Below are 13,602 nucleotides of genomic sequence, written 5' to 3'. Positions count from 1 at the left end.
TTGTTTTTGATGAACTCTCCTCTTTCGAGTCGCGCAACTTCCCACAACAGCTCAAATGACTAAATGCAAACCCAGCCACCCCCATAACGAAAACTATGGTAGAAATCAGCGAAGAGAATTCTGAATGAACCACGAGCAGTTGCTTCGCCCCGCGGCCATGTTTTCCAATCTTCACCTCACCAGGATGGTAGCGTACAGTAATGTCGTTCCGAAGGTACGGTGCTCAGAAAATTGGCGTTGTTTCATTAACTTGCACAAGTAGTTTGTCGCCTCAGTACACATAAGTATTTTTTCTACAGGACTTTGCAATGGTTTTCGATGGGAAAACTTAAAAAACTCACATGCACAACCCGACATGGTGACTTTCGAAAAAACTATCTCGGGGACAATTTTATGCGAGTTTTTCAATTGAATTATCAATCAATTAAACCTTTACAAACAGCATCACCTTGAGGGTGCTGGAAAATTATGCCGCCAAAAGCATTTTTTGACACTGAAACTGACGGGAGCGTTAAAATCCTTGGCTCTCGGTCTGTTTTGGAGCAGTTTGGCACAATTTTTGCAATTTCGAAGCTTGTGGAGCAGTCTGGCGCAGGAAAACAAATTTGTATCAAAACTGCGCAATATGCGCAGCTGTCTCACCCCTGTCAGCGGCTTGGCCCATTGCAAACTAACATTCCATACAACGGGGACTCAAAACTAGCGACTGAGAGGCACCCACCTGGGCTAGCCGAGAGCAGGGAAGGTAAGGCCACGTGGACAACAAAGTCCTGAAGGGAGAAACACCTCCTCGCCACCAGGATGCACGTGAAGACCGCCAGGTTGTCGTGGATGGACAGGTCACCAACCTGCACACAAAGTCGGTGACCGGTAAGTGGGGGACCATATTTTTACCCTGGGTGGGGTCGGCTTCTTTGCGTGTACTCATCAGAGAGCACCACTAACAATCAAAGCGTCTGCCTCATCCTTGCACAACTGCATGCGCATGTAGAAAAGAAACGACTTATGCTTGCTCAGCTCCAGATCCACCGATTGGTCAAAGCACAGAAAACAGAAGTGTGCTGCCCAACTAGCGTTGTAGTAACGAAGCACAAAAATCTGCAGAAATTCAGAGGGTTGTTTACCAATGCGTAGCATTGTTATGCCGCTTGTCCTAAGTGTGAGTTCTTTACAGCCAAACTTATTGGTTTTTCAAAGTTCTATTTGACCAATAATCCCCATTTACGCTATTATAATGACCACAGGGTTGAACTTTCACTAACTCTGCTTTTTGGTGGAAATCGGGGGCGTTACACGTTCACCACTGTTCACTATTTTTTTTCTACTTTTATTATTTTTTGGTATTTCAAAATTCTGTTGGACCAGTCATCTCCATTTACGTTATTATAACGATTGCAGGTGGAACTTCCACCAGATCTGCATTTTTGAGGAAATGCAGGGCGCATGGTTTGCCACTTTTGACCAGTTCTGTTTGACCAGTTATCCCCATTTACACTACTATATCGATTACACGTGGAACTTCCGCCAAATATGCATTCTTGTATGCGTTCTATGGTAAAATAAACTGCTTATTACAATGCTCCAATGCCGTAATATAGGATATAACAACTGAATCCGGTTACAGCGTGCACCCAAAATGCGAGCTGCCGCCGGCTCTCCGCACGACAGCATGCGCATCAAGAGGCGATGCGCCTCACACCCCTTTTACCCCTCAGAAAATGAGTCGACTGCACCACTTACTAGGAAGCAAGAGGAGGAGGAGAGCAGTTTTCCTTCCGAACACCCCTCCCGGCGTCACCGCTTTGGCACCGTCCCTGCGCCCACTCGCGAGCTCACATGTTCGCCTATTGTTGCGTCACGTGCACACCACTTCGAATTTGACTGGGTGCCTCCTCAACTGCCGATGTTCTTCCGCAAAAGTGACATCAGGGCCAATGCTTTGGAAACGTCCGAGTGCCTCATTGAAGAAGTGATCGTTGCACGGATACGTGGCAGTGACAACTCTGATGACGTGGTTGCGCAGCTTACTCAGGTAGTGTCTTCGCAGGAGGCCCAACGCGTGACACAGTCCCTGAAGGACTTCGTTTCCGCCAAGGACCTTTCGCTCAGCTAAAGATGTGCGACAGCTTCGCGTGAAGCAAACAAAGCTGACCGAATATGGCATCTTTTGTGCAAATTAGTAGTAGCACGACCTTGCTTGCATGCAAATAAAATGTTTTGATCTCTGAATTGTCTTTTTTTTAGCTCAACCTGCTTATAACAATTATTGGTTATAACGATAGAATTTCCTTAGCACTTGAATATTGTGTAAAGTAGACTAGACTGTAGTGGCTCCTCTTTTCCTTACTGCAAAAAGAACGGTGGTTCAGAGTTCTCAACATTTTGCTAAGTGATTAAGGGGGGACACTGGTCTTGAGGACCGAAAATTTGCCAAAAAATCAATTTTCTGTATTAATTTTATTTGCAGTCTACAGGTCCCAAAGAATGTACCTGCAAAATATCATAGCTGTATCATAAGTATTCACAAAGCTGTCTCCCTTTGAAGTCGCCTAAATGACCATTTTTGCCTATGTTTGCAAACTTAGTGCCCTGTTTTCTCAGAACCAATTTTTTTTCCCACATGGTCAGCTGTCGGGTACAATATCTTGGGATGTACTGGTTCAATTTACATCATTTTGGCTGAATTTGAAAGCTTATGAACTGAACAATGCAATAAAACCCCAAAAGTACAGGATTTCTTTTTGCTGGCACAAGATTTTATGCAGTTAGTTTTACAGAAACATTGTAAATTGATGACCTGACATTTCTAAATTTTACAGCGTTTGCAGAAACCATGCTAAAATTACTGCGGTGGTATAGTTGCACTCCCTGGTCCTTCTAGAGCACAAAGGGATAAAAGCTATTTGAGTATTTCATAGGTACATAATGGAAAAATTGCCCGAAACGGAGTGACATAACATGTTGCACAACTCTAAACTTACACCCGATAGACTAAAACTGACTGCATATTTGTGCTGAGGATGTTGAAATACACTCAATGTGTAAATCTCAAGTACATAGGTCAAAAAATAACAAAAATGTCCTCAAGACCAGTGTCCCCCCTTAAATTTTTTTCACAATGTTCACAAGTGTCACCAAAAAAATTGTCGCACATCAAAAGTTACCAATCAGTACTCACAGCACTTGGGCTTATAGAGCAGTCTTCTCACATTTTTTCTTTAAATGCATGCATATTACCTCATTATGCAGGTTTCCAGAAAGCACAGGGAAAGCATTTTTTAACCCTTAGTTACTGCCACTGTTTCAGTACCGCTCTGACAGCAACCTCTTAATCACTGCACTAAATTTGGTGCACGCCAAACTGATCGGCGGAATTCTCCCTTTTAGAAGAACACTAAAGGTGCAAGGCACACACAGGAAGGGGACGGCTGTTTTGCGGAGACCAAACCAACAGACCGATCCCCCAGTGCCTACTGTAGACAGGTGCCATTAACATTATCCTCAAGCCCACCAGCTATGAGAAGATTGAACGATGATACTCACGTCCACTTGCGTCAGAACGTCAATGAAGCCGCACGCGTGGTTAGATGAGCAGCAGAGCGCCTTGAGGACGCCAAGCCACTCAGCGCTGAGCAAACTACAGCTGGCCGTGAGCTCAGCACACAGAAGGGAGATGTCATTCAGCCTGCAATAAGAGGGAGGAGAGCAGTTGTACACAAAATGCTGATGGCAGGGCAACTCCTGATGCTTATCTAGGTGGCTGCCTCAACCACTCTGTTGACACTCTTTGAATTCTTTATTACTTTTTTCAAAGGACAGCAGTGTGCACGTCTCTCATGTTGAGCAATACTACGATGTCGGCAATGGTCCTAAAACAAGGTGTGCCGGCATGTTTGCCAGCTCGAAGCATTTTAAGTAGGAGCACCCAAACATCTGAAATTTCAAATATGGGTCAAATACGATTTTCACTCAATTAAAAAAAATGACATTTAGTACTTTTGAATGTTGCCGAATATATTTGCAAGCGTTACAAACATTCAGGCTTGTACAGTCGAAAGCTCGTTAATTTAAGCTTCAGTAATCTAAATTTGTGGATAATTCAAACTGCGAAGTTCAGGATATAATGAACCGAGGCTGCGTGGTGCTCAGGATCATTATAAACGGGCTTAACTGTAGTACCTATTACCATTTACTAATTACAGTGTAGACCGCTTATAACGTATGTCTCAGGAGCCGCAAAAATCCGCACTATAAACAAAACGTCCGAATCCAATCTGCCTTTCAATCATTCTTTGTTTATCATCCCTCAATTGAATGGCTCTTAAACATAGCGGCACCATCTTTATTTCTTTTTTTTTGTTTTTTTTTCCACATCAGACGCTATTGCAGGGTTTACAAGCTGCTGCACGGTCTAACAAACCGCGAGCGCGGGTTGTTTATGTTGGTGTTTTTCTATAAACGGATGCCACCGGACAGTGCGATAAAAGCGCAAACGGAGTTTTCCTTTTTTATTATGTATTTATTTTTATTTTTATTTTTTGCCCCAACTCGTGTTCGCCATGCCAAATGCGGTTGCCTATCAGCACAGCGTACAGATAGGGAGAACCTTCAGCGTCGCCGCTCGCTACCTCCAGATGTTTGAAAAGGAAAAGGGCCGTTGCTTATCCGCACATCGTTATACTAGAAACAACTCACCGCACGAGAAGGAGGAGGGGGAATGGGGAAAGAGGAAGGGCTTGCTGTCTTCCGAGGTGGGTCAGGCAAGGACAGTTGTGGTTCCCACGTGCGTGCAAAGGGAACACGCGAACTAAGGGGTGCCTTTTTTTTTCCTACGTCGAAGTTAGAGGAGAGCAGGGAGCATGCACTGCATGGGATGGCCAGTTCCAGCTTTTTTATTCTTTCTCACGAATCTAAAACGATGCCCCAGCTGTGCCAGTCGATCAGCAGACTCGCCAAAAAACCGCACCATAAACGGTATTGCGCTTCGGGCAACCGCATTATAGGCAGTAAGCTCATGCACTGACTTCTATGGAAGGCCTACCAATGCCCAGGAAAACCCGCATTATATCCGGTCTCGCACTATAAGCGGTTACGTTATAAATGGTCTACACTGTACCATGATACTAATTATACCATGGTGCTGGGACAAAACAAACGTACCCTTTTAGAGGGTGGAACACCACTGTCACATAAGGTTTACCCCATACACATACTGTATTCACTCGAACCTAGGCCGATACTTTTTTTTAACAGAAGTTGGGGGTCGGCTTAGATAAGAGGATGCGGCTTTCCTGCCACTGCTAGACACTCAATGCCATCTCGCGACCGCAGCATTGCAGATGGCAGGTTTTCAATGGGTTTTCAGAACTCTATGGTTTTCAGGTTCCATTTTGCTTGTTTGAACGCTGTGAACCATACGTTGCGAACCCAGCTCTGAGCGTTCTGCGATTTCTTGCGTATGTCATCGCGTGACCTCACGAAGCACCCGTGTTCCTGCACAATGGCGTGCACGAAGCGGTGTTACTACACCACGGCTTTCAAGCAGGAGGTAGTCTTGGAGGCCGAGAGAACTTCAAAGCTCCAAGCACAGCGCGACTTCAGAGTCAATGAGAAGAACAAGCACCGATGGTGGACGAGGCGGAACAAACTTTTCAACTGCGCCGCCAAGCGAATGGCCTTCACAGGATGCAAGAAAGATCTACACCACGAGGTGGAGAAGGAAGTCGCCGACTTTACCCAGCAGCAAAGAGAGGGTGGAATGCCTGTGATGACGGAGATGACATAGGCAAAGGCGAGCGAGATCGCAAACATTCGAGGCATCGTGGGGGCTCAGTTCAAGGCCAGCAGGGGCTGGGTTAAGTGTCGCTTATTTAGTGATGCTAAGCTGGGTCACTCGTTTTATGAAGCGGCTCCGGTTGAGCCTGCGAGTGAGAATTGAACATGCTGTGACAAGCACCGCAAAAAATAAAGTGCACGAGTAAATACAGTAGGTATACACCAGCGCATACATGAATGAGTGCTCTTGCAAAAATACTGGTAAGTAGCTAAAACATTATTTTGTTCAAAATTGGCTGTCTGTTAGCACACTGTAGAGTGAATGGCCTATTCTAGTGTCGCTAAATACAGTGGAACTCCATTCACACGTTTTTCACCAGACCGGGAAAACAAAACGTAACAACCAGGAAAACGCAGCAACGAGGAAACCTTCAAAAATGAACGAAAACAGTGTAGCTTTGACTTGCAACCACGCATTTCTGCAACTTTGGCTTTAAAGCCTTGAAAAACTCGATAATGTAGGATAGCTGCTTTTTGCGATCGCTGAAAAACACCACTTGTGGCAATAAAAGGTCCCTAGCGATGTCAACTCTCTTCGACGCTGGCTGCTTGTATACTGCGTTTAGTGCGTCAAGCTTTCCTGAAGAGAAATAGCTTCCCGTTTTCGCGACACTATCAAGGCACGACAATGCTCGCGGTTGCAAGTCCAACGGTGTTCTCAAAGCTTGAAGCGCACGATGACGATGACGACAGCGTGTGCTATTCTTGCTACAGCAAACATGCTATAGCAAGCACGCTATAGCAAACATGCACTTCCAGCATTACGAAGTGAAACTTCCGTTGTAAGAGCAGTAATGATGGTGATAGCATAGAGTAACATAGGGCCATCTAGTGGTGACGAATCACACCCGCGTGCGGCTTCATGCAGTCAGTTCCGTAGCCAAGCCCGGCCAAGGATCGTCAAACGTCAAAATGTCACCCGGGCGGCTTCAGAGTGTCAGATTGCGACGCATAATCCGGGAACGTACTCTGAGCCACAACGTAACAGTGAGGATTTTACCGTACTTACCCGATTCTAACGCGCACATTTTTTCCGGAAAAATAGGCCAAAAAGCGCATGTGTGTTAGAATCGGATATGAAACCAAAACTGCCGAAACAGCGGAAATTTCGTCCCACCTATCACTATCGCCAAAGCTTTTAGCAACGATTTTTCGGATGCAGGAAGCCTAGGCACCTAGGCTTTTCTATCGGCATTCACACAAATCGTCAAATCGTTCGACTTGCGTGCTTGATAAATGCAATGGCAGCAGCGGCAACGAAGGTGCGCCGCTTCTGCGAGTGGCTAACGAGCGGCTCCCACGCGTTCACAATGAGCGGTCGGCTGAAGCGTGCACCTCTGGAGAAGCTCGCGGGATGGGCGTGCAGGGCGTGGGCCACGATCCCATCAACCATGGTTGAACGTTTTGACAGCACCCAGAACGAGGTGATGTGGTCAGCGGAAAGCGACAAGGAGCTCTCGGAGAGCGCCGAGGAGTGAGATGAGTGAGATTACTCCGGGAAATAAATCACCCATTTCTCTCGCATTCGTTTTTCGTGGTCACAAAGTTCCGTGCGCGTTACAATCGAAGAGGCAAGTTTTTTCGTTTTTTCCCCCCCCCTGTAAAATCAGGTACGCGTTAGAATCGGGGGTGCGTTAGAATCGGGTAAGTACAGTAATACATGGGACTCTATGCGAGCTACGCCGGGACTAGACAAAAACAATGTAGCAGCCGGGAAAACGCAGCACTGAGGAACGTAAGAGCGGGGTTCTACTGTAGTAGCTTATTTGGTGCCTCCAGCCTACACTTCCCACTAGAAGAACAGAAAGGCATCTCACGCTATCTTTGCTGGCCCACATAGACTGCCCACCATTACCCCGCGTCGTACAAAGCATAGAAGCACGTTACTTCTAGAAACTCACAGAAGCAGCACATCTTTGTTTCTCCCCAGGGCACACTCACCTGTCTGCATCCTGGGCCACAGAGATGCTCTGGACAGCATTACAAACAAAGCTGTACCGGTAAGCAGGGTTATCACTGAGTTGCTTGATTTGTTGGGGATCCACTCTGACCCTGGAGGAAGGAAAAATAAACGTTCACGCAACACAAGAGCATGTCACCAGGGAGAGACTGCACTTAACAGATCATTGGACATTAAAGATTTACTTTTGAGCTTGCACAATCGCGACTTCTTGACAAGACTCCTGATCTGTGGACTAAGTTGTAGCAGCAAGATTTCTTTTATTAACTGACAGCCTTGGTGACAATTTTGTTAAACTTGTTCACTCACCTTACCCACCTGAAACACAAACAGCACTTGGCATCACCTGGAACTATATCTCACGCATCAGCAGGACCCACACATTTAAAAATGAATTCTGCCAGATATTTTGAACTTCTCAAGTGGAACAGAATGCACGGAAGAATTTTATTCTAACAAAATGTTCGTTAAATGCGACAGGTGTGTTTGGCCTGGTTTAGTTGCTCCCAGTGAATTCACGTAATCACACAAAAGTGGATTACTGCATGAAGCTATTAAGTGTTACACACTTAATGCTGTATCGTTCTGTGTATGGCAGTCATACACAGTAATTACACGTAACTTTCCTACTGACTTTTACACCCTGTATTTGTATGCTTTGTTTCATTCCGTTCCCCAATCCTTGACCTCAGGATCCCCTAGTGCAGTGGTTCTCAGCCATGACTGCCCCGGGGACCCCTTTTGGGCTTGCGATAGTGATGGGGGACCCCACGATGGAGCGTATGTTGATCTGTGCCATAATGTCAAACAATTTGTACTTGAATCTGTAAGTCTTCTAGACACCTATATGCTGCCTTTTGTGGGTTTCTTTTCTTTGTCTTTCATAGCTGGCGTGTTGGACAAAATGCAGATGTCAAAATATGTGCCACGCGGAGAAGCTAAATGTACATTTAATCCGGCGGATCCACCTTTTTGCTTTGCAAGCAAATGCTGACAAAATCGAGAGAAAAATGGCGGGTGAAACGTTTGGCGGGAAGCTTTGCGGACCCCTGAAATGCTATCGCAGACCCCCTGGGGTCCGCGGAGCCCCATTTGAGAACCACTGCCTTAGTGCACCAAGCTGAAGATTCCAGACTACATGTGGGTAGCCTTTACCACTGCAATAATATAGACTGCATGCCAACTCTCAGTTTCATCAGAATGTCCACAAAAAAAAAAAAAAAAGAGAGGAGCTTGGCCAAGGAGCAAGAATATATACAGTAGGCGAAACGGCCCATTTCGGCAAGTGCGAGCGAGCAACCAGATAATGTCAGAATGAAAACCAACGCAGACTACAAAGCATCGTAGCTGCAACGGCGAAGGAGAGGGTAGCGGCACCTGATGGACGACATGATAGCAGCTACAATTCATTCTGTGGCTGCACAGTGAAATGCCAATCACGAAGGCCACAAATTTTCTTCGTCCGCGATAGGTGCCGGTAGCTTCACCTAGGCCAAGCACTTGTGACGTTATCTGGCCATCCTAGGAAGCGACGTTTCCTCTCCTGTCTTGTGCTTACTTCATGGGCTTGACTAGGTTTCACCGCTCTTGTAGGCCCACCTGACCAGTGTTAGGCAAGTTTTTTTCAAATTCTTTCCATTTCTCGAAGCCGCAAAAGTAGAACTCCAAGCTATTAGTGATGGCCACACTACACTTACGTTTCATATAATATGGCCACAAAATACGAGCATTAAAATAACTAGAAACTGTAAAATGTTTCTTACTGCATGAAATGTTTTTACAGGGTGTTACGGCGAGTATTGCAACACTTACACTTTTTTTCCTGAGCAAACCACTGCTCGGTTTGCGCTCGAACTATAGCGAAGGTCGCATTTTGTGTTCTATTTTGTTTGACACTGGGAACAACAACGGTACTTACCTGTTAACTTTGAAAAAAAAAATATAAACAATTTTCGCCCATAAAAAAATGCCGACCGATTTGGACATGCGAACCAGTGCAAGCTGATCTTGGAACGACGGCGCCACCTGGGGTATGCAGAGCGAAACGGAAAATGTGGATTTACGCCCCTTCCCCGGCAGGAAGGAGCCAAATGGAGTAGCAGACGATCAGAAAATGTGAAATCAGATGAGAAAACAAATCCAACGTTTAATGGCGACGATGAACTGTGGGAGTATTTTATTATGATTGGTATCAGCTGTTATGCAACTACAGTTAAACCCCTTTATAAGAGACACGTACCGGGGAGCAGTTTCTGTCTCTTATACGAGATGTCTCTTATAAGCAGGGAACCATGTTTTCACTTACTAATCAGACCCTAGTTCAATATGGGCACCGTATGACTAAAATAAGCTCAAAAGAACGCTACAGCATGTTTCAAAAGATTCATTCTAATTAATGTTTGGCCCCAGAATTTATGAAACTTTGTTTGCTTCATGACTGTATTTACACTGTTTTTTACAACCGATTCTACAAGCTTTTTTTCCTTTCACTGTTTGTGGAAGATCAATCGTAGATGTTGAGTTCACAAGCCTGATGAATAGCCAGAGCGCACAGCTTCTTCCGCTGTGTGCTCAGGCTATTCATTACGCTTGCAGGACTCAACATCTGCAGTGCTTCTTGATTGGGAGCTACGCGAGTGGGAGAGCCCGCATGTGCGATCGCGCTCCATCCAATGGATGGCAGTAAGCTTCAACCACTTCTGTCAGTTGCATTTCCATTGGCAGGGCTTCTCATTGTCATTTCATAGCTGACTGAACCACTTTGTGTTTGCTGAAGTTATAATAAATAGCGACTGCAGGTGTCTGTCATCCACCTGTGTTTCCACAATGGAAGCAACTGCAATTAGTGACTGGTGGCACTGCATCTGAAGTTAAAATGTCTGTTACAAGTGAGATTATTGATTAAACTTCAAGGATGACTTGTCCCTTATAACCAATCTTCTACATCCAATGTATGTTATAAAAGAGGTCGATTTAATGGGAGAGATAGGGCAGCCAACCATGTGGGTGAATAGTGTCTCTTATACCCATTTGTCTCTTACATCAGTGTCTCTTATAACGAGGTTCACCTGTATTCGTGATCATCGTAACCTAGGAATAAAAGAGATTTTCTGATCGCCTGCTACCTCACTTAGCTCCTTCCTACCGTGAATCCTCATCGTTCGTTTCACTCTGCCTACCCCAGGTAGCGCTGGCGTTCAAAGATCAGCTTACACTGAATCACACATCCAAATCGGCTGCCATTTTCTCATAGGCGAAAATTGTTTTTACTTATTTTCAGAGTAAACAGGTTAACTAGCGTTGTTGTTTGGTGTCCAACAAACTAGACTACAAAATGTGACCTTTGTGTGAAGTTTGGGCACGAACCGAGCAGAAGTTAGCTCAGGAAAAAGAATTAGTGTTCCAATTATCGTCTTAACACTCTGTATAATAAAAGATTTAATAAGAAAGAAGCTGTGAAAGAATTTAAAAGAAACGTATGTAGAAATAAAGATATTCCATCTGTCAATTAAAGGTTTGTGTATAAGAAGGTCAACGTGGAGAAATGATAGTGAGTTTACACGTGGTCAGTTATAGCATGCCTCAGCAGGACAGAAAAGATCACATGTTTCATATTCACTTACCTGGGGTTATTCACGCACTCAATCATGTACGAAGTGTTCCACAGCAAATTGAGAGCAGATGGCGTTTGGGAAGCATACAGCGTCTGCTTGACCTTGGAGTAGAAAGAGCCGAAGATTTCCGAGTGCTTTGACTGCAAAGTACAAGAAGAGCAAAGTGGCCCCACAGCACGCAATAAAAAAAGAAAGGGCAAACTTAATAAATCTCAGTAAAGGTCAAGCGGAAGAGGGAAAAGAGTGTCTTATTGTAGTAGACTCACCTTGAGGTAGTAACACGAAGAATACAGGTCATGAAGGTAGCACAAAATACATCGTTCTGCAGAGCTGCACTCCGCAGGGTTGGCAACATTCTTCACCAATTTGCATAAGCTGAAGGAGAAAAAAATTGAAACTAAGCAATCTTAGTATTAAAAAAGGAAATTAACAAAGAAGTCGGGAAGGTAGCAACTGCATCAGCCAAGGATCTCACGCAAAACCAAGCTACCTTAAAGGGGCCAGGCAGACAAAACACAAGTTTGGTTCATTCGAAAGACTGCCTCGTTAGAATCATACTGACACCACTTATAACGCACACTTCGCTCAAATAAGCTATATAATTAGGTAAAAAGGTAATGGCCATGCGACCCACTAGCTCATTTCCCGCAACAGAACCTATGATGTCATATGCCCGGCAGTGCGATTGGCTGAGGCCGCCAAAAGCAAATGCAAATTAGGCAGTGCTTACCTTGCTGAATGAGCTATTTGTGCTTAAATGTAATGCACATTTATTCCACAGCAGTAAGAATGGTGGGGTACACAATGAAAGTTACAAAAATACACAAAAACATTGAAGTATCAGTATACGCACTGCAGTCATTACTGGGCGCACTATGCTTGTTTTAGCTGCCCAGCTGTCCACCGCTTCGAAGTCGTCTTACACGATACTGGCCGATTGGTGTAAGCGACGTTGCCTCACGTGACTCTGTTTGTCGAGCAACCCCATCTTTCACAAAACGATTACTTTCTACCGCAACGAAAACCAGCCCGAAGCAAATACGGTCAAAAACAAAGCAACGGCGGACAATGGTCCACGACTGGCTGTGGCAACGCTATTTGGGAGGACTGACGGTAAACTAGGCTGCAGAGCCTAATGACACACTGGAAGTTTGTTTGAATACCCGTCCTAGTGACTTCCTGGCAAGCATCACCAAAACACACAATTTAGCGGGAGAATAAAAATTTTAACCTAAATTGATTAATTTTTCAGTGAATACGGCATAATTTGTTGCTGGACAAGCGCTGGGGCCACAATAAAACACGAAATCTTTCGAATAAAACAAACTCGTATTTTTTCTGCATGGCCCGTTTAAAGATAAATGAAACACAAGACGAAAGGGGGAAAATAAAAAGATCACCATGAAAGGCAGCTAGCTGAATGCCCTCTAGGGGCATGCATGCATGCGTGACTGCACAAGTGTATGCAGTGATGAACCAAGAGAAGGGTCGAATGCCCAATTGGCCCCGTCTCCCAAATGGCTTCTCAACTAGCACTGCTACACCTACAGTGTGAGGTACCACTCCTCCTAGCCATTTTCTAAAAAATGTCCCAAAGTTCCTTTAGCTGAAGTCAGTCTGGAGCAATGAGTGTGTGTTTTGTATAATCTTTGCTTCCCCTTGGGCTTTTTTCTATTTAAAGTGCATCCCCCCCCTTCCAACATACTGATATAAGCCTCCTCTCCAACTTCAGCAAAAGTATATATAGAAAAAAGCTGTCATGTTACGGTGAATGTGCTTTACATGTAAGCACCTCCCCCCTCCCTATTTTTTTAATCATGAATTTAAAAAAACTAATGCTGGTGTTCGTAGTCTGCAAGATATAGTAGGGTTGACTGCGGCAAAAGAATGCTGCCCTTGGCTTGCACTTAAAGAACATTCAAGACGAGATGGAAATGGGGGGGGGGAACAACCGCGCCTGGCCACAATCATCCACCAACGACCGGTGTGCTCACCTTTCGCACGCTTGTAGCGTGTACTCTTGGCACACAAGAAGGCAGCAGTGGTACCTATAAAACAGGCCTATAATGTACAAGCCTAGAGACGTGGCGTACGTCCCACTCAGGGCGGAGCCCTTCTGGGCCAGCTGGTTCTCCACTTCGACCAGCTCCTTCAGCAGCTGCAGAGATGTATACGGAGACACGTCGTTGGCAT

At 45.1% G+C, this 13,602-nt stretch overlaps 1 protein-coding gene across 11 annotated transcripts in view; it reads right to left on the bottom strand.

Annotated features, from left to right (window-relative positions):
* Window positions 1-13,602, bottom strand: part of LOC144169729 (mediator of RNA polymerase II transcription subunit 12-like protein) — a 114,383-nt gene that overhangs the window by 72,280 nt on the left and 28,501 nt on the right. For all 11 annotated transcript variants that reach the window (XM_077699046.1, XM_077699050.1, XM_077699048.1 and 8 more), the window contains exons 19-24: window positions 13,404-13,567; window positions 11,676-11,784; window positions 11,419-11,549; window positions 7,777-7,887; window positions 3,544-3,685; window positions 722-848 (exon numbers count right to left, since the gene is read on the bottom strand). In XM_077699046.1, coding sequence (XP_077555172.1) covers window positions 722-848; window positions 3,544-3,685; window positions 7,777-7,887; window positions 11,419-11,549; window positions 11,676-11,784; window positions 13,404-13,567 — 784 coding nt within the window. The remainder of the gene's footprint in view (window positions 1-721; window positions 849-3,543; window positions 3,686-7,776; window positions 7,888-11,418; window positions 11,550-11,675; window positions 11,785-13,403; window positions 13,568-13,602) is intronic.

This window comes from Haemaphysalis longicornis, unplaced genomic scaffold (genome assembly GCF_048455015.1).
Source record: "Haemaphysalis longicornis isolate Haplotype H1 unplaced genomic scaffold, Haemaphysalis longicornis Haplotype H1 scaffold_2, whole genome shotgun sequence".
Taxonomy (NCBI): Eukaryota; Metazoa; Arthropoda; class Arachnida; order Ixodida; family Ixodidae; genus Haemaphysalis; species Haemaphysalis longicornis.
The sequence above is the reverse complement of the archived record's forward strand: the minus strand, read 5'-3'. Positions and strand labels throughout refer to the sequence as shown.